General features: G+C 52.1%; 2 protein-coding genes across 7 annotated transcripts in view; one reads left to right on the forward strand and one right to left on the reverse strand.

Moving 5' to 3' along the window:
* The window catches only part of CD1H11orf49 (chromosome D1 C11orf49 homolog), a 198466-nt gene extending 191456 nt beyond the window's left edge, over positions 1 to 7010 (forward strand). Inside the window, exons 6-9 of one of the 4 annotated variants that reach the window (XM_042903913.1) lie at positions 116 to 311; positions 981 to 1090; positions 4407 to 4470; positions 6729 to 7010. In XM_042903913.1, the coding sequence (XP_042759847.1) occupies positions 116 to 311; positions 981 to 1090; positions 4407 to 4470; positions 6729 to 6888 (530 nt within the window). In that variant the 3' untranslated portion in view covers positions 6889 to 7010. The other 3 variants (XM_042903912.1, XM_042903915.1, XM_042903914.1) reach the window with 3 other exon arrangements.
* On the reverse strand, positions 6940 to 17570 carry ARFGAP2 (ADP ribosylation factor GTPase activating protein 2). 3 transcript variants are annotated; one of them, XR_006193377.1, is made up of 18 exons: positions 17454 to 17570; positions 17164 to 17282; positions 16527 to 16599; positions 15867 to 15998; positions 15698 to 15778; positions 14778 to 14859; positions 14429 to 14485; positions 13725 to 13766; positions 13294 to 13346; positions 12724 to 12860; positions 12491 to 12622; positions 10437 to 10565; positions 10223 to 10357; positions 9110 to 9236; positions 8856 to 8949; positions 8617 to 8735; positions 8027 to 8166; positions 6940 to 7490 (listed from the first exon to the last, which is right to left on the reverse strand). XR_006193377.1 is itself a non-coding variant. In XM_042903910.1 (17 exons), the coding sequence occupies exons 1-17, from the start codon at positions 17523 to 17525 to the stop codon at positions 8146 to 8148; spliced, it is 1605 nt and encodes a 534-aa protein (XP_042759844.1). In that variant the 5' UTR covers positions 17526 to 17570; the 3' UTR covers positions 6940 to 8145. The 3 variants fall into 3 exon arrangements, 2 of the variants coding, with proteins under 2 accessions (XP_042759844.1, XP_042759845.1); XM_042903910.1 differs by having other exon boundaries at positions 6940 to 8166; XM_042903911.1 differs by lacking the exon at positions 13725 to 13766 and having other exon boundaries at positions 6940 to 8166; positions 17454 to 17569.
* Positions 17571 to 17632: the final 62 nt, after the last annotated feature.

The raw sequence follows: 17632 nt of genomic DNA on the forward strand, positions 1-17632 counted from the left end.
CGCCAAGGCTGGGGAGGAGCTGAGTTAACAGGAAAGGAAGGATCCAGTGAAGGGACGAAGTGTGTCCTCCTTGCCTGACCTGCCCACCCCCTTCCCCCCCAATCATGGTACTCAGAATTCCTGGAGAGTGTGGCTGCCATCTATCAGGACCTGCTGGCAGGCAAGAACCCCAACACAGTGATTGTGCCAACATCATCCAGTGGGCAACACCGCCAGCGACCTACCTTGGGCGAGGCTAGTATGTTGGAGGGAGTGGAGGCATCACTGTTCTACCAGTGCCTGGAGAACTTGTGTGACCGGCACAAATACAGGTAAGAAATGGGTACGTAGACCCCCCACCTCAGCCCCAGGGACTGTGGGCTGCTGGCTCTGGAACAGGTCTCTAGCAGATGTTATGATGGATCCGGGGCTTCTAGAGCCCTTGATGGTCATATATAAATAAGGACAGTGCCATCCGCCCCAGACCAGGCTGTTGACCAAACAACATCCCAGGTGGCTCACTTAGGGAAGATCACTTCCACTTCCAAGCTGTAGATGACCAGCTTGGGCCCCTTCTCCTTGCCAGGAGATAGATTGGCCTTAGCTTTGTAGAGAGAAGGGGAAAACATTCACTGTACAAAGAATTCACTCTGCAGAGAGGGAGGGTTAAGCTGTCCCGTGTAGCACAAAGTCTCCTTAGAGACAGAGCAGCCAGTTTGTGGTCTCCTCCAAGATGTGGTTGCCATCCATTGCCTCTTCCCTGTTCCCTCCCTCCCACTCCCCTAGTGAAAGCACCAGTTAGGCAACATGCCAGCCCTTTCTGTCCACAGTCAAGGCCTTGCTTCTAGAGATCTGCCATGTTCCTCCAGGGTTTTAGGACCCCCAGGGAACACAGGGTCCCTCAGTCCCAGCTTTGGGCATCCTCCTAAGCCTTAAAGTATGGATGAAAAGATGTCGGACTTGCTAGTCTTTGAATCTCGTATCTGTATTCTCCCTTCTAGCTGTCCACCCCCAGCACTTGTCAAAGAGGTACTAAGCAACGTTCAGAGACTGACCTTCTATGGATTCCTTGTGGCTCTTTCAAAGCATCATGGAATCAACCAAGCCCTGGGTAAGCCAGAGCCAGCTATGGCTAGCCTTTCCTGCTCCCCCAATACTAAGCCACGTAGGAGCCAGCCGCTATTGGCAGACATGGTCCCATGAAGGAGGGGGGACATCACCACCTGCACCGTGACTTCTCAGGGCCAGACTCTGAGACCTAGAGAGCCAGAACGTGCACAAGAAAGACTGTGCCCTCTTAGGCCTCTCACACTCCCATGGTAGGGGACAGCCTTCCCCGCCCAAAGCCCTGCCCCGACATGAAGCAGCCTCTCCGTGGCAGAGGTGTGGCCGGCCCCTCCCCAGAGAATCCCCAGCTCTGCTTTGGGGAGTGGCCTGCAGGTTGGGCAGACACAGGGCTATTTACTCGGTGGCTTTGGAGATTATATATCAAAGAGACCTGAATCCCATTTGTAAGCAGGGCAAAGGTGTGTCTGGGGAGGCCTTTTTTCCCAGCTGGAAAGAAAAAAGAAAAAGAAAAAACAAAAACAAAAAACCTGATTAATCTGAAAGGGAGCAAAAAAGGGGGCGGAGAGAGGACTGTACTGGCCTAGTTTTTCCTGTCTGTCATCTATTCTCACTGGCTGGCCTTCTCCACCCACCCCACTCTTTTCCCTCTCACACCTGCTGCTCTCCCAAGGGAAGAGCCACCCGGCCACCATCCACCAGAGCTGGAGGGATTGTTATTTGTCTCGCTCTTCAAGAGGTATCCAGGTGTGTTTGAGGCCCCAGGTTCCTGAGTCTCAAAGAACACATAACCTTCCCCTTCCTCCGGCCACTTGAGGGAATGAGGTCAAGGGAAGGGAATTTAACATTCTTTAAATGCCAGCCATTGTAGGCCTAGTACAAACTAGTTGCTTTCGATCTTATGTGGTATGAAGCCTGCTGGGGATGCACACAGGATGCACACAGCAGGACTGATGGAGGGCTCACTGAGGCGTGATGCTCCCTAGCAGCCTCGTTATTCTGAGTTGATGCTTGGGGTGTGCATGAGCCTACGGACCCCTCAGCTAAGTGACGCTGTCGCCAAGACCACCGGCTGGACCAGAGGAGAAAGGCAAATAGGAGTCAGAAGTCAAGAGTAAGGGGACAGCGGGTGGGGTTGGCTTAGGGTTTCTTTCATACACCTAGGTAACTGACTGCCCTGCCTCCCAGTCCACCAATCCACCAATCATAGGAAGAGAAAGAAAAAGCTAACTAGGTAAGAAGATCACAGCCTGGACTAACCCCACGTGCTCGCTTTTTCTAGGGCCTTTAAAAAGGGCAATCACTAAGGGGCGCCTGGGTGGCTCAGTCGGTTAAGCGGCCGACTTCAGCTCAGGTCATGATCTCACGGTCAGTGAGTTCAAGCCCCGCGTCGGGCTCTGTGCTGACAGCTCGGAGCCTGGAGCCTGTTTCAGATTCTGTGTCTCCCTCTCGCTGGCCCTCCCCTGTTCATGCTCTGTCTCTCTCTGTCTCAAAAATAAATAAAACATTAAAAAAAATTAAAAAAAAAAACAAAAAGGGGGCAATCACTCAGTCAACCACGTTTACCAACACTAATGCCGGGCTGGGTTGAGTGGGAGATGGAGAGAAGCATTGCCCTCACCTGCATCTCCGGTGTAGGAACTAGAGATCTGGAGATCCCCAGGGTGGAGCCAGTTGTGGAGAAGTGTTGTCCTGTTCCCTTAGTCTTCAAGGCACCCGCTCCCCCCCGCCCCACACACACACATTCATGCACACAAAATGAGAGGGCTCTGAGGGACACACTTTGAAAACCACTAAGGAAGAGCAAAAGGGGCCAGGAGGCATCATCTGAAAAGCTCTGGAAAAGTAGGGAATTGGACTGGAGCCAGATGGTAAGTTTAAGATTGTGGCTTTCTGGACACCAGCATTGTTAACTGCCAGATCTATGTCCTGACCACCAGTGGGCTTTTCCCCTCAACAGTTTGCTGGCGAGAATCTTTGCATCTGCAGACTTCAGCTCCCCCTTCCCTCCACTGTTAACAGCTCCAAGGAATAGCCAAGACTGTCTCCTTTCACCATCCCCAGTATCAAAGCATTACTTCCTTTGGTTTGTAGCTGAGGGAACCAGCTCAGAGAGATTGCGGCTGAGCAGAGATGAGGCAGATCCCACCCCCCACCCCCCACCTGGCAGCTCCCCGCCATGCAAGACTTTGGTCTGATTCTGACCCAGCCTTCTCTTCTCACCCCCGAGACCATCTTGAGGAGCTAAGGCACCAATATTAACCATTCTGTCTCCAAAGTGAGGTCACTCTGATTTGGGGGCACAAAACTAGATAATTTCTGATTTGGGGGGATTAGCTGGCCCATACTCTGTGTCTCTGGCTCCTTTTCAGCCCAGTATCTGGGGACTCAAGGAAGGAACTGAGCCCCCTACACGGCTCACAGCCCACCACCTAATCTTGGAAGGAGATTGCCCTGTTGGTGCAGTGACCTTGAGATTTGGGGACATCTCATAGCTGTGATTCTTGTCCCGAGTTGGAGAGGGTAGGCACAGGTTCACTGAATTTATTAGTAGCCCCAACTTCCTGCCCCCACAGCAGTTCTCGTTTTAAACTTATTCTTAAGAGCTCTTCCCCTTGAACAAGTCACGGGATTAAAAGACAGCACAGGGAACACAGTCAATGATACTAGAATAGTGCTGTATGGTGACAGATGGTAGCTACACTCGTGGTGAGCACAGCATAACGTGTAGAGACGGTGACCCACTATGTTGTACACCTGAAACTAATGTAACATTGGGTGTCAACTATACTTAAAAATAAAAAGAATTTTTTTTTTGAAAATTTTTTTAGACTCTTTTTTTTTTAACGTTTATCTATTTTTGAGACAGAGCATGAACGGGGGAGGGTCAGAGAGAGGGAGACGCAGAATCTGAAACAGGCTCCAGGCTCTGAGCTGTCAGCACAGAGCCCGACGCGGGGCTCAAACTCACGGACCGCGAGATCATGACCTGAGCTGAAGTCGGCCGCCCAACCGACGGAGCCACCCAGGCGCCCCTAAAAAGAATTTTTTTTTAAGGGACACCTTAGGGTGCACCAAGGGGCTCAGTCGGTTGTGTCCAACTCTTGATCTCAGCTCAGGTCTTGATCTCAAGAGTCGTGAGCTCAAGCCCTGAGTTGGGCTCCATGCTGGGTGTGGAACCTACTTTAAATTTTTTTTAGAAAGAGCTCTTTCTTAAATCTTTTAGATCAGCCCTCCCCGGGTCAGCAGAGTAGGTAGACATGAAGGTGAGGGGCATGGAGGCACCTGCTGGGAATGGAGCTGACTGGAGCCTGCCTGAAAGACACTCAGAGTAAGTTTTGTGCCCCCCAATTTTGTCCTAGGAGCTTTGCCTGACAAAGGAGACCTAATGCACGACCCAGCCATGGATGAGGAGCTGGAACGACTGTAAGTGTCAGGTGGGAAGAGGCTGCCCCCTTGTGGGAAGGCTATACCTCAGTCGGACCTGGCAGTGTCCTATTGTGGGTGACAGTGCTTGTCCGCAACATCCCCATCATTCAGGGAAGGGTTTGGGTGCCAGCAGAGGCCAGAGGTAGCCTCTCTTTGAGTCCTTTGGGAATACAGCCCATGGTTTCATCCAGATTGAAGAGTGAGCATGGAGGTCCTGGTCTCTAGAGAGGAAACACCTGGCTGCCTTCTGGGCTTCTTCCCTCCTTCAGGCTTGTCCAGATCCCAGGCCTGGTCAACTCGGCCACTGCCAATCCAGAGGCCAGCTGCCTGCCTTCCCGAACCCCTCCCCGGGTTGGCTCCCCCTGGAGACCCCTCCATCATGCCCGCAAGATAGATGCAGAGAGCGATGGCTCCACTGAAGAGACGGACGAGTCCGAGACTTGAGTCTGAAGGGTCCTGTCCACAACGCCTGTATCCAGCTCCCACCTACCTAGCCCTTGGGACTCCCAGCCATCCTCCTCTCCCACTCCTGTGCCATGCTGCCCTCTGCTGGTGAAAAGCTTGAATAACAACAGCCCAAGCCCAAAGACCAGCCAGAGGGGTTCTGGTATCAGCCAAGCCAAGCAGTGACCCTGAAAAGTAACGGCCTACTCTCCTTGGCCCTGTCAGCCTCTGTGCTTTAGGCAGGCCCCAAGCTGACAGCAGACTGAGCTGAAGCCACCAGGAGGTGACTTGGCTTTAGTCTTTTGCTGACAGTCCCCACATAAAGGTGGTCTCCTCCCAGCAACTCCAGGAAGGGGAGAGACCATGAATAACCATGCAGGGCCTTGCATGGTCAAGGGCAACACCAGTGATGCAAGTATGGGGTGGACATAAACATGGTGGCCTTCTGCTGGAGGAAGAGCCACTACCATGATAGGATGAAGGGTAGGCAAGAAGACAATTCCACTTTCAAAAACTGCTTCAAGTCTCCTCTGTGTCTAATAGTTAAGTATGTTAAATGAATAAAGTCCCTTGTATCCAGTAAGTGGTGAGTCTAAAGCCACTACACTGAGCGGGTGAAGGGAAGGGGCGAGTTTGGGTTTTGGGTGCTGAGTCCCAGCTATCCTAGCAGGACTGGGAGGCAGGGGCCAGGGGACCACTCAAGCCTGGAGACGAGCCTCAGATGAGCCAAGAGGGACTCAACTCGGGCACAGGACAGCAGCCTCTCAAAGGAAAGATGCTCACAGCTGGAATGGGCCTTCAGAAAACAAGCCCAGAGGGTTCGAGGCCAGGTTCAGAACTCGAAAGACGCTGATCCCAAAGGGTTAGCACTGCAGAATCTTCTAGCCAGAGTTTCATTAAACATTTGTTAAGCAGCTGCTCGAGACTGGGACAGTGGGGATGCAGCTGTGGACAGGCCTGAGGAAGACAAGCTTCCAGCCAAGACTGGAGGAAGGTTAAGGACAGGTGGTCTTCAAGTTCCTGAAATGGGCAGTTGTCTAGAAAGTAAAAGCCACTCAGGGACCCAAGCAGAGCAGCCTGCCTCCTAAGCCAGGGGTCATCTCACTGGGCACACACATTATCCTGGGCTCATCCCTGCCCAGACAAGCCCCCCTGAATAGTTTCAGGAACTGGCTCCCAGAGCCCCGGAGTGCCAGGCCAGAGCTGGAAGTTCCAGTCCTACTGAAGCTCCAAGTCACGTGAACTCTCCAGGCCCATCCTCCTCTCCAGCCTCTGGCTGATTGACAGCTCAGAAATCCTGGTGTGCATCCGAATCACATGGGGAGCTTGTTTACGATGCAAGTTAACCAAGTTCCAGCTTGCGGTGGGGCACAGAAATCTGGATTACGAACCCTCCAGAGGACTCCAGAGCCGGAGGCCCAGACCCACACTTTGGAAATCAATAACTAAAAGTCCCCATGGCCCCCTCTGCCCATCCTTTCTAATCATCCATCTCCCAGACCAGTGGCTTATACCTGTACCCTGAGGACCCCTAAGGTGCCATATGTATTCCAGGAGTCCCTACAAGGGAAAAGAGTTGCCAAGCCCGGGGATAATACACACACACACCCTTTCTTCCTGGATTTAAAATGGTTCCATTAAGGCTGTACATTTCATTTGTCTTTAAACTCCACTGAGAAACACACCCCAGTCAAGCCGACTGCTGGGATGAGGTCCAGAGCTGCTAGGCTGCTCACCTGCCCACAGCAGTGTGGCTCAGTAGATGAGTTAAAGGGCCAACTAACACCAGCTCTTTCCTCCGCGTGCAACAGGGTGGTGAGGTCGAGGCTGCACCGGACCTCGCGGCAGCACAGGGCCAAGGAGCCAGGGGCCTTTGGCTTTCAGAGAAGAGACAAGCTGGAGGCCCTGGAGAGAGTGCCCTCAGCTTCAGCACCGACACCCTACCCATATCGGTGGGAGCCCAGAGAGTGAGGCCAGGGGCCTGCGCTGGGCAGGGAGGCAAGGATCCAGAGAGGACACTACTTGACTCAGATCAACAGTGGCCCTGGGCCCTGTCAAGGCTTTATTTGACACCACTCTGTTTCAATACAAACAGTCCAGAAAGAAAGTCAAGTCCCTTTGCGGGGGGGGGGGGGGGGGGAGGTAGGGAAGAATGGTCTGTGTTGCTTGGGAGCCCAGCCCCAAACCCACAGGGGGCAGGGTGGGCCCAGACTGTCAGCACAGCAGGGGAAGATGGCACCAAGGATGACACAGTACACGGCCTAGTGGCCAGGGGGCAAGGCGTGCAGCTCTGTAGGTGCCTCAAGCTCTCAGTGGTGGGGTGCTGTCCAGGCCCCCCTAAGACCAGGATGACACAGAAGAAAGTTGAGCCCCAAGAGCCTGTTTCTGTCCCTCATGTCCTCTGCTTCCTTGGCCAGCATTACGCTCACAGCATCCAGAGCAGGGCACAGGGCAGATGAGACCCACCATGGCCACACCAAGCAGGGGAAGAAGGGACAGAGGGTCCTGTGCTCCACAATAGATGGTATGGAAGGACTCCGAGACACCCAGGAGAAGTATCCCTCAAGTGATCACTGTAAAAAGGGGTGGTGAGACAGGAGAAGATCACTCGGGCCTCAAGTCTGATCCCAAATGAAACCTTTCAGTAGTGGGTAAAGCTTCTAGCCCTTAAGAAGGCCCAGACGAAGGTCCTTCCCCTCCCCTGCCCTCTCCTGGCACCCAGAAGAGGCCACTGGAGCAGCCTCCCTACCCTGGGGCTGGTCTATAGCAGAACTCTTTCTAGACCTGCCCACTGGTTCCAGAGGACGGGGACCAAACCCCAGACAACCTGGAAGGATCCTAGAGCTGGCCAAAAAGCCTTACACTTCTCACTTTCCCTACTTGGGGAAGGGCTGGGCCCAGAATAAACCCTCCTGAGGAAACTCCTCCCCTCGCTCCCAGTGTGGCAGGACGAGCAGCAGCTTGGGGGCAGGACCAGAGGACAGTAATCTAGCACACAGGGGAGGGGGTGTGAGGGGAGGAGAATAAAAGGGCTCAGTCTACAGGCTGAGGTCAAGGCTGGAACCACCCATCCCCCTCACCCGAGATCCTCAAAGGCCACCCCACTCACACACAACACATATAAAGTAACAATTCCTCCCCAGCTTCCACAAGGCAAGCGCCCCTGGCCTTGGAATCATGGGGGTTTTGCTGTTGTCGCCACCATATGCCTGAGCCGTGGCACCTGGATCAGTAGGAACCATAGCGATCCTGGGGATGGGGAAAGAAAAAACAAAGTCAGTCTCTCACCTGCAGCTTTCCTGCAACACGCCCCTGCAAGACTAGGGTACTCCGGGGAATCGGGCGCCAATCTCACATGGCAGAGACTGTTTTGTATTTTATTGTGACTCAGGAAAGGGGTTGTGACCAGATCCCAAGGGGGAAGCCCTGCCTAATCTCGAAGCTGGGGAGGGAGGAGAGAGAGAAGTAAGGTGACAAGGCTGTGGAAATCCGTGCAGACATGGCAGCATCTTAGGGAGGCCGAGCCCTGGTACCAAGCTCAAAGGAAGGAAGCTGCCTCTCCAGGAAAAGAAAAGGCTCTCTTTCAGGCTCAGGAGCTACCCAGCAGCAGTGTCTGGATGTGGTGGAGGCGGCCAACCCCCAAGCACTACTCTATAGCGCTTTACCCTCCCGCCCCAGGTCAAGCAGCCCCAACCTCACCTGCAAAGAATTCATCACGCCATTGGCCAGCACAGCCATCTTCCCGGCCACAGACTTGACACCCTGCTTAAACTGGGCAATGTCAGCTGTGGGGAGAACGTTGCCCAGAGATACGCTACCTGTAAAAGCAAGGGAAAGGGTGGTCTGGAAGCCCTGCAGGAAGCCCTTCCCAGCCCACAGGGCCCTCTAGCTCTGCCCACGGGCCTTGCCTGGCATGCACCTTACCGCCAGGGCCCTACCTGCTCCATGAGCTCCATCCATGTCCCCGAAGAGGTCAGAAGAGCTGATGGCACTACTACCCGAGAGCTGCTGGAGACGAGACCTGGCTTCATGCTGTGGTGAAGAAAGGGAAAGACCTGGAGATCTTTTGGCCGATGAGTCAAGAACTCCTTATCGGCCAAGACACCCTGGTGCTAAAGCCCAAAGCAGTGGCAAGGAGGAAACTCTTACTCCACCTGCTGCCTCCAGGCTCAGGGTGGACAACCCTACTTACCTCGGCATCCACCTCCCGCCCAAAGAACATGTCCGATGAGATGGCTTTGGCTCCTGCAAATTTCTGACGTGCTTCACTGGACTCGAGGCCTGAGCTCCGGCTTTCCACTTCCCTTCTGTTTGTGACTCTGAGGGGTGGATGTGGGATAGCTCTGATCCTTCCCATTACTGTCAGAGCCTAGTATTACTAATCCCATTACTAACAGAGGCCAAAAAAAGCACCAGTGGCCTTCTGGGGATGCTTACAATGGCCCATCTGGCTATGGCTCTGGGCCCTCTCCCCTGGACAAGGCCCTTCTCTTCTCCACACCGAAGCCAAGGCACAGACAGCTTACGTTCACTCTACTAGGCAGCATGGAAATACAGTTTAGAGAGCACTAGGCTTCTGCCCCAAACCACTAGAGCTTCGTCAAAGTCTCGGATGTCCTAGGACCACTACTGCCAGTCTGCTCCTAGTTACAAGTGGCCTAACACTACAGTGACCATATGTCTCAGCTGGCCTGAGTTTATACCTACTCTTCTGGCATTTCCACTCTCAAAAGCATCCCAGTGTGGACCTAAAAGTGTATGGTCACTCCTATCTACCACTGACGAGCAGAGACACTGGCCTAGGTGCTTTGTAAGTTTCATTACTTTTAATCCTTCCAACGGCCCTGTGAAGTCATTACTTATGTCCCCCATTTTACAAATGTTGTGCGGGTAACTTGTTAAACATTGCCCAGACTGACATAAAATAGGCTTTTAAAAAAACAAGGAACATGGTGGCCAGAGACACATACCCCTGAGTGTTCAGGACTGAAGCACAAAATCAGGCCCCTCTTGCCAGAGAAACAGATCTTGAACAAAAGAAGCTGCTAGGCTTTCTGTGATGATAAAGCAAAATTCAAACCAAAGCCTAATTCCTGTACTACCTAATCTGGTAGCCACTAGCCACATGTGGCTACTTAAATTTATTAAAATTAAATTACAGATTTCAGTTCTTCAGTTACAATGGCCACATCTGAGGAGCTCAGTAGGCACACAGTCAGTGGTCATCACACTGGACAGTGCAGGTACAGAATTTCCATCACCACAGAAAAATCCTACTGGACAGTGTTGCCCCTGCCCACTCCACCTTTCTGAAATAGGCCGGATGCTTGAGACGGTCACTTCTGGCTCCTTCTCCTCCATCCTGTCCATACCCCAGGCGGTATCTGTATCCCAGCGGGAACTGAAACTTTCCCCCAAGGAAAAGGGGTTGTCCTTGTACCTAGTGAGACAGTAGAGTAGCTCAGAGAAGCCTGATGAGGAACATGGTGGCCAAGTCTGCACCCCAACAACAGCCTTACTTTGGGGGTCCAGAGGCGAAAGTACCGACATCATCAAACAAGTCCAGCTGCGAGCGGGAGGATTTTGCACTCACTGGGGTTTCCTGCTCAATCACCTGCATCTCAGACAGCACCGAGTGGGAGACAGAGCTGTGGAGACAAGCAGAGCCAGGCCCAAGGGCAGGTGTGAGCAACAGTGTCACTACACAAGAGAAGATGCCCAGCTGCTGGCAGAAACCTGGGTTCTCTTTCACTGGGCATCACCCAGAGCCGTCTCCCCCTGCCTGTGCACAGGCACAAGGCCAGACCCAGCAGGGAGTGCTAGGAACCCCGCTGAGCTGGAGCACACCCTCAACGTGCACACATCAGCTTTGCTTTCTCAAAGCAGGGCTTCCCTCACAAAGCACCGTTTGCCTGTTATAATTTCAATGAGGATGTGCACCAAATGATAGCGCTCTTTTGCCCTTAGAAACAACTCAGCAGACTTGCTGTATCATGAGCCGCATCCTTCACCCAGATGAACACATACACATGGAAAAGATGAAAAATGCCCCAGAACCAGGGAAAGGAGTCCGATGGCATCAAAGAATGAGTCCTTAATTGTCCTAACCCCTACACCACCCCGCCTTTTTTTTGAAAGATGAAAGTATTTCAAAGTACACAGCCTGGCTATATGCACAAAGCCCTGGGGCTGCTGTATGGTATCCCGGTGAGAAGAGGCAGTGAGTTGGGCAAGAGGTACTAACTCTTCATGCCTCACTTTCGTCCTGTGTCATGCTCCACAGAGGCATTTTAAGGATTAATTTCACTTAAGTAAACTCATTAAAAAATATCTCAAAAAACAAACAAACAAAAAAACACTATAGCTTTTAGCTGACAGAACCCCAAACAGTGAATATTTTACAATAGGGCATTAAACAGAGTTGGCAGAGTTTAAATAAAGATTCTATTGCACTGCAAAAAAAGAAAAAAGAAAACAACAGCTGAAAAAATTGTTCATACCCTTTAACCCAGTAATTCCTGTGACCAAAACAGGGAAGGGGAGGAGATCTAAAGTCCTTCCTGGGAATAAAATTTTATGTTTCCCTGATTAGCTGTGGGTTACACAAGCAGCACACAGACTGAAATGGAATAATTTAAATCTAACTAGTACGTGTTCTGAAAGATTAAGCAGAAATAGCCAGCCTTATCTTCTTTCAGAGAAGTGGAGTATAAAGGCCCTGAATACTGAATTTGCCATCAGTAGTTCTATGTTCAAAATCTAGTGGTGCCAATTACTAGATTCATGGGCTTCGGGCAAGTTGCTTACTTGCTATAAGTCAATTCTCTCACCTGTAAGAAGACATAGTAATACCTCCTGCACAGGACTGTTGTATTTAAGTAAATAAAGCCAATGGCAGAGCTCACACCCCCTCGAAAGAAACAGCCAGCACTTAGCACAAGCCCGCTGTAGCCAAGATTGCTGGCCCCAGTGCTGTCCGATGTTCCGATTTTTAAGCGAGATCAAAAGTCTAGTGTTACCGAAATCTCTAAACGTGAGCTCTTAGTGTAAAGCAAACAAAATGCACAATAGAACTGGTTTGCAGTCTTTGTTTTGTTTTTAAGAAACCACAGCAACACAAACCCAGTGGTCCTGAAATAGGAAGGATATTGTCAATGCCAAAGGGCATTGTCTGGGGGTATTTCCAGGCGTTAGCGTGTCTGGCAGCAATGGCCTTTAGTGGACAGGGATTAAGAATCCTAAAAGCCTTGTAATTCTTAGGGAGGTCTTGAAAAATAAAGATATGTCCCACCAAAAGTGCCATTAGCACCCCCATTACACAACACACCCTACCCTCTTGGGTATATCAAACAAGCATCTGATCCTGTGTTTCCTTCATTTAACAAACACTAAGCATATACCTACTCTGTGACAAACATTATACTAGGCCACTTTAAGACAATAAGCAAAACCATCTATCTGTTCAGCCTCGGAGGAAGACTGAGCCTAAAAACCCAAACTGCTGGGAAGAATTTGCAGCGGCTCTGGGGAGAACAGCGGCGCTTCCCTGCCACACCCCAGAGCTGAGCCTCACCTGCGGGACACCAAGCCCATGCCCAACCTCTCTGCCTGTTCTCGCTTCTTCCCTTCCAGATTCTGTAGCTTCTTCTCCTCCTTCTTACGGTCAATCTGGAGTTCCTGGTAGGCCAGGCGCATAGAGGCAACCCTTGGAGGGAACAAACATGTCAGGGGCAGACACCCATCCTGACCTGTCCTACCTGCCCACCCAACCCCACGGGAGCTGAGGCCCCTCTGGCAAACACTCACATGGACTCCTCAGCCTGCTTCTTGGCATCAGCTGCCTGCTGCTCACGGAGCTTCTCTGCCACCTGGGCCTGCCGCTCGATCTCACTGAAGCTCTGGCTGCTCACCTTCTGGGCCCCTAGGCCTTTCTTGGCACCCAGCTGGGAGGAGAATCATGGGATGGGGGTCTCGCCGACCAAAATGTCTTTGGTTTCCTCCCAAGCGTGGGTCCTCTAGCCACACCCACAAAGAAAGCATTCCTTCCTAAGTTCAGGTAAAAACTAGGAGCCCAGCCAGCATGGTCAAGAGGGACAACAGTGGTTCTGCTGGAGCTGGGCATGAGGTGGCTCACACAACAGCAGAAGCTTCAGGGCTGACCAGGCCCAGTATGTGCCAGGCACTCAATGTGCACAGTCTCACAGACTCTTCCCAGGAGCCCCTTGAAGACAGGCATCTTGACAGCCCTTTCATAGAGAAAGTTCAGAAAAGTACCTTTGCTAAAGTCATACAGCCAGTAAGCGGCAGGGTCAAGGGGTGAATCCAGCTATTTGATGCCAGCTCCTAACCACCACCATACTGCCTCTCTCCACCTACCCCTTTCTTAGCGGCTGCTGGCTTCTTCTTGCCAATGAGGGAGGTTCTCGGTTCTGTGTGAGAAAGAAGATGGGGCACGAGTGAACACAAAGGGAGGTCAGAGGCGGCAGCTCAACCCATACCATGCAGCTTCTTGGCAAGAGCTTCTACAGAGAACAGCTTCAGGCAGAGGAAGGCAAAGCTGCCACCCACCGGTTCCAACCAACGGCATTAGGATAGTCCAAGCCAAAGACAGACAAAGTTAGGGGAGGTTACGGACTCCCAGCAGACTGACACAAGAACCTAGACCCAAAGCACCAGAGATAGTCACAGTCCCTGAACCAACACAAAGACTACGAGGCAGGGAGGCAGATGTTAAATGCCAGCCTCAGCTCCTACGGCAGGGAGCTGACATGCAAGGGGCTGAGATCCCCAAAACAGCTGTTGGTTACCTCTGGCAGGAAGGGCCCCTTTAGGTGACAGACACATGGACTCTAGAGAAAAAGACTTGCAGCTAACAAGGGGCCCACCCCAGAGCCTCCATACAGCTCCCAAGCCCAGAGGCCAAAGTTCTTCCCAGAGGGCTCTAGAGTCTCACTTTAGACCAAGCCACGCCAGCCTTCTCATGGGGTTTCACAGTCATCCCATTAGCTTCCCGCTCCAACCCCCAAGGGTCAACAGAACAACAGAGATCAGCAAATACTGTCCAAACCTGAACCGAGACTAAAGAACACTAAGGAAAGTAAAAAAGAGCTGAAAGGCCAAGGACAAGCTGAGAAAGGAGCGTTGCCTCCAGCTGTGAGACCTACACCCCTATCCCATGAAATGGACCAGACAGGCCAATCCTGCCTCAGACCCCAGGGTTAGGTGTCCAGCCTGGCTCCCCACACTTTGGCCAGACCCAGCTCCACATCCAGAGGCAGACCCCAGGCCTTGTACACCAGCTTCCAGGTTCATCAATTCAAAGGCCCTGGTGCTAAAGTCCTTGCAGTTGAGGCCACAGCCACCAATCCAATCCCAGTCCCCACTCCAGAGAGGTCAAATGCTCAGTTTCCTGGGGCCTCAGTCCACGTGACCAGGCAGCACCAGATCCAAAAAGAGCCCTAGAGGCTCACCCTCTCTCAGTCACCCCACACCCGCCAGGTGGCATACTGACCTAGAGAGGCTTTGGGTGAGGTGCCAAGCAGGTCCATGTTGGGGCCGTGCTCCGGCTCTGTGGATGCAATGGTGGGAATTAGGTCTAAGGCACAAGCTTGCTTCCCTAAACGGGAAGTGATGGGACAAAAATAGGGAAGACTGGCTTTCCTCAGCTTGCTGAGGCCACCAAAAGATGAAAAGAATGCCTACCACTTCCTCCAAGGGATTGAAATGAATCCTAGCCCACTCAGAAATATAGGAACCCCACATATACACATACTTTTATCCCCTTGGCCAGGTGTCCCATTCTTAGCTCCAAGTCCTTTGCCAAGACTAGGGCACTTGGTTGAAATCCAGACTGAACTCACGTGCCAGGCTACTGATCTCTGTAGAAGGGGCTAGCTCCTGGGTCTCTGCTAGGTCAGGGGCTGGTTCTTTCCAGGCAGGGGGCTGAAAAAGAGGCCAGATCACAGAAGCTTTGATGAGCTATTCCTACTGGCAAGGTGTATGAAGAATCTAAAGGTACCTTGTGGGTATAAGGCTCTCCTCCAAGCCCATGAGAAAAGGAGACTAGAATTTAATGACTACTGCTGTTGACTATGGAAGAAAGAAACAGGAAATTAACAGTCACCTCCACCCTTCCACTATTTACTTACAGCCAGAGCCTGTTCCCCTAATTTCACGACTAACAACTATTAGGCACTTACCACATGCCAAGCACAAGTCTAACAGCTTTTCACATATAAATACATTCAATGATCACAACAAACCCTCTGAGGTAGATACATCTCTTTTAGAGACTCAGGTTTTGACAGGTAAAGTGACTTAGCCACCATCCTAGAAATGCTAAAGACAGGAGGAGCAGGAATTCAAACTAAGAGAGTCTGACTTCAGCACCCAGTGCCAGCAGATGGGAAACCTCCTCCCAGGGGTAGGTTGCTGATGAGAGAATCCTTTCCTTGTCCCCAGCTGCAGTGGCTTTCTTATGGGGAAAGAATCCAGGAAAAGTTGTCTGGAACTCCTGACATCTTTTGAGCCCTCAAGAAGCTGGTCCTCCTCCCTACTATCCCAGTTTACAGGGGTCCATTCCTTAGGAGGGCCATACTGTACGCCTACTCATGAGAGTAAGAAACATCTGGACCTACCAAGCAGTGGGCCCCAGATACTCTCTGTCTGAAGTATTACACCAAGGTGAATGGACTCCATGCCCATGATCACAGAAGGCCTTGGCCTTGGTTAAGTAAACCACCTGCCAACATCATGAGAAACATTCCTTGTGGGCACTCACTTGAGTGTGTTCCGTGAAGAAATCAGAGTCCTTCTTCTCTGGGGAGTGACTGGGAGCACTACTCATATTGTCTATCCAAAGCTAGAGGGAAGAAGACACCCTTGAAACACAGGGCTCTGAATATTCCCACTCACCCCACGACCCTAGCCCCCAGGGAACAGGCACTTACATCAGTGCCATGCCTAGCCAGGGCTGCACTCCCCAGCTGCCGGATCTTTTCCCGATACATCTGGGCAGCTCGGCTATTATATTTGGTGTTGGCATCACTGGCTGTACATCCATGTTGGCGGAAGAAAGCTGTCTGGGGAGCAAAGAAGAGAGGAGAGTATGCTAGAGGTGATTCCCCCAAAGCAAAAGAGGCACCTCCTTGTAACAGTCCAATTATTATTTACACATGATAATACACCCTACTGACACAGGCAGTTTTTCACAGAGGTAAAGTTCCTCAGAAATTCCTGCAGAAAAACAACCTCCCATCCTCAGAGATGACTGACTGAACCTCAGCCCTCACTCAACCCTGCCTGAGGATAGCATGCCATACCCACTGTGCCCGTCCTTCATCTAGGCTCACAAGATCTGGATGACTGTGGAGGCCCCAACTCCCTTAGCCTTTCCCCCAAGAACGTCTGTCCAGTTTTGTTGAATCCAAAGCCTATTTGAGAAGAACTATAACCAATTTCCAAGTTTAGAGAATAGTGTGCAGCGTTGGTATAGACCAGAAAATCCTCTGAAAAGAGATAGTGACAGGGCCTCCTAGGAAGACACTGTAAAGTTAGTACCCAAGCAGAAGAATGGGAGCGGGGAAGATGGTAAGAAGGAGCTTTTTTACCGCGTTGGCATTGCCGCCGACCTGCATACACCTCAGCTGGAACCAGTTCCAGTTGGAATCCAACTCTGTGGACCTGTGTGCAAGGGCTGCGTGTCACCCACCAGCAGGTATCAGGAGACGCTTCCCTGGCAGACCCATACCTGTCATTTGGCCTGGAGCTTCAGTAGGCGCCCAGGAAACATTAATCAGCCACCACCCTACTTCCTCCACTCTAACTTGTCTATGAAAAAGTTTGCTCTTCAATTGTCTAGTCAAAAAGGTGCTAATTATTTTCCAGATCCAAAACGGGGTCGAATTCTCAGGCACTCAAGCTTGGATTTGGCTTTCCCCTTAAGGACAGTCATAGTCTCACTTCAGACATACTCGACCAACATTCAGCAATAAGGTCAGTGCAGCTAACTTTTCCCCCGAAATGAATACTCTGAGTGTCAAATTTAACCAACAGAAAAGAAGGATATTTTAACCCAGACACGGAGACAAACTGCCTATGTGACAAGGGGCCCACACAGGCGGCTCCCTCCGGTGCTGGTCCACCGGACCCCTCCCTGGCCGGGCAGTCGAGGCAGCTATTCTCCCTTACTGAGCACACAGCCCCGGCCGGCCGAGTAGAAGCACAGCAGCCGCAAGATGACCCCACCTGATGAAGCTGAGATGAACGCCCAGGGAGCGGTGCACCCCGGAGCAGTCAATGCACAAGAAAACACCATATGTGATGCTGGCCCAACTCGGATTCTTGGCGCCACAGTCGAAGCAGGCCTGGGTGGAGGAGGCGATGAGCCAATGGTCAGGGGCCCCGAGTCGAGGCCGGGCGCTGACACGCCAGGGAAACAGCCCACGCCCGCCCCTCTCCCTCCCTCAGGCCCCAGGGGAGACGGGAGAGTCCCATCTCCGCCGGCGCCGGACCCCGCGCGCCTCCCGCTCGCGCACCTTGTTGGTCGGAATCCCGCGAAGCCGCTTAAAAAGAGTCTGGATTTCGGTCTTGCTCGGTTCCGCCGCCATTTTCTCTCCTTCCCAGACCCCAGCGCGACCGACGGGTCCTGTCGCGGGCCAATCCGCGGCCGGGAAGGCGGGGCACCGGGTCGGCTCCTGCAGTGCCCCCACCCGCC

This window comes from Panthera leo, chromosome D1 (genome assembly GCF_018350215.1).
Source record: "Panthera leo isolate Ple1 chromosome D1, P.leo_Ple1_pat1.1, whole genome shotgun sequence".
NCBI lineage: Eukaryota > Metazoa > Chordata > Mammalia > Carnivora > Felidae > Panthera > Panthera leo.

Coding starts and splice junctions, on each gene's coding strand:
- ARFGAP2 (XM_042903910.1), bottom strand. CDS start 17,525: ATGGCGGCGGAACCGAGCAAGACCGAAATCCAGACTCTTTTTAAGCGG. Junction 14,860..15,697: donor TCTTCACGGAACACACTCAA/GTGAGTGCCCAC, acceptor CCTCTTTTTCAG/CCCCCTGCCTGGAAAGAACC. Junction 13,767..14,428: donor CTCACCCAAAGCCTCTCTAG/GTCAGTATGCCA, acceptor CTTTTTCTCTAG/AGTCCATGTGTCTGTCACCT.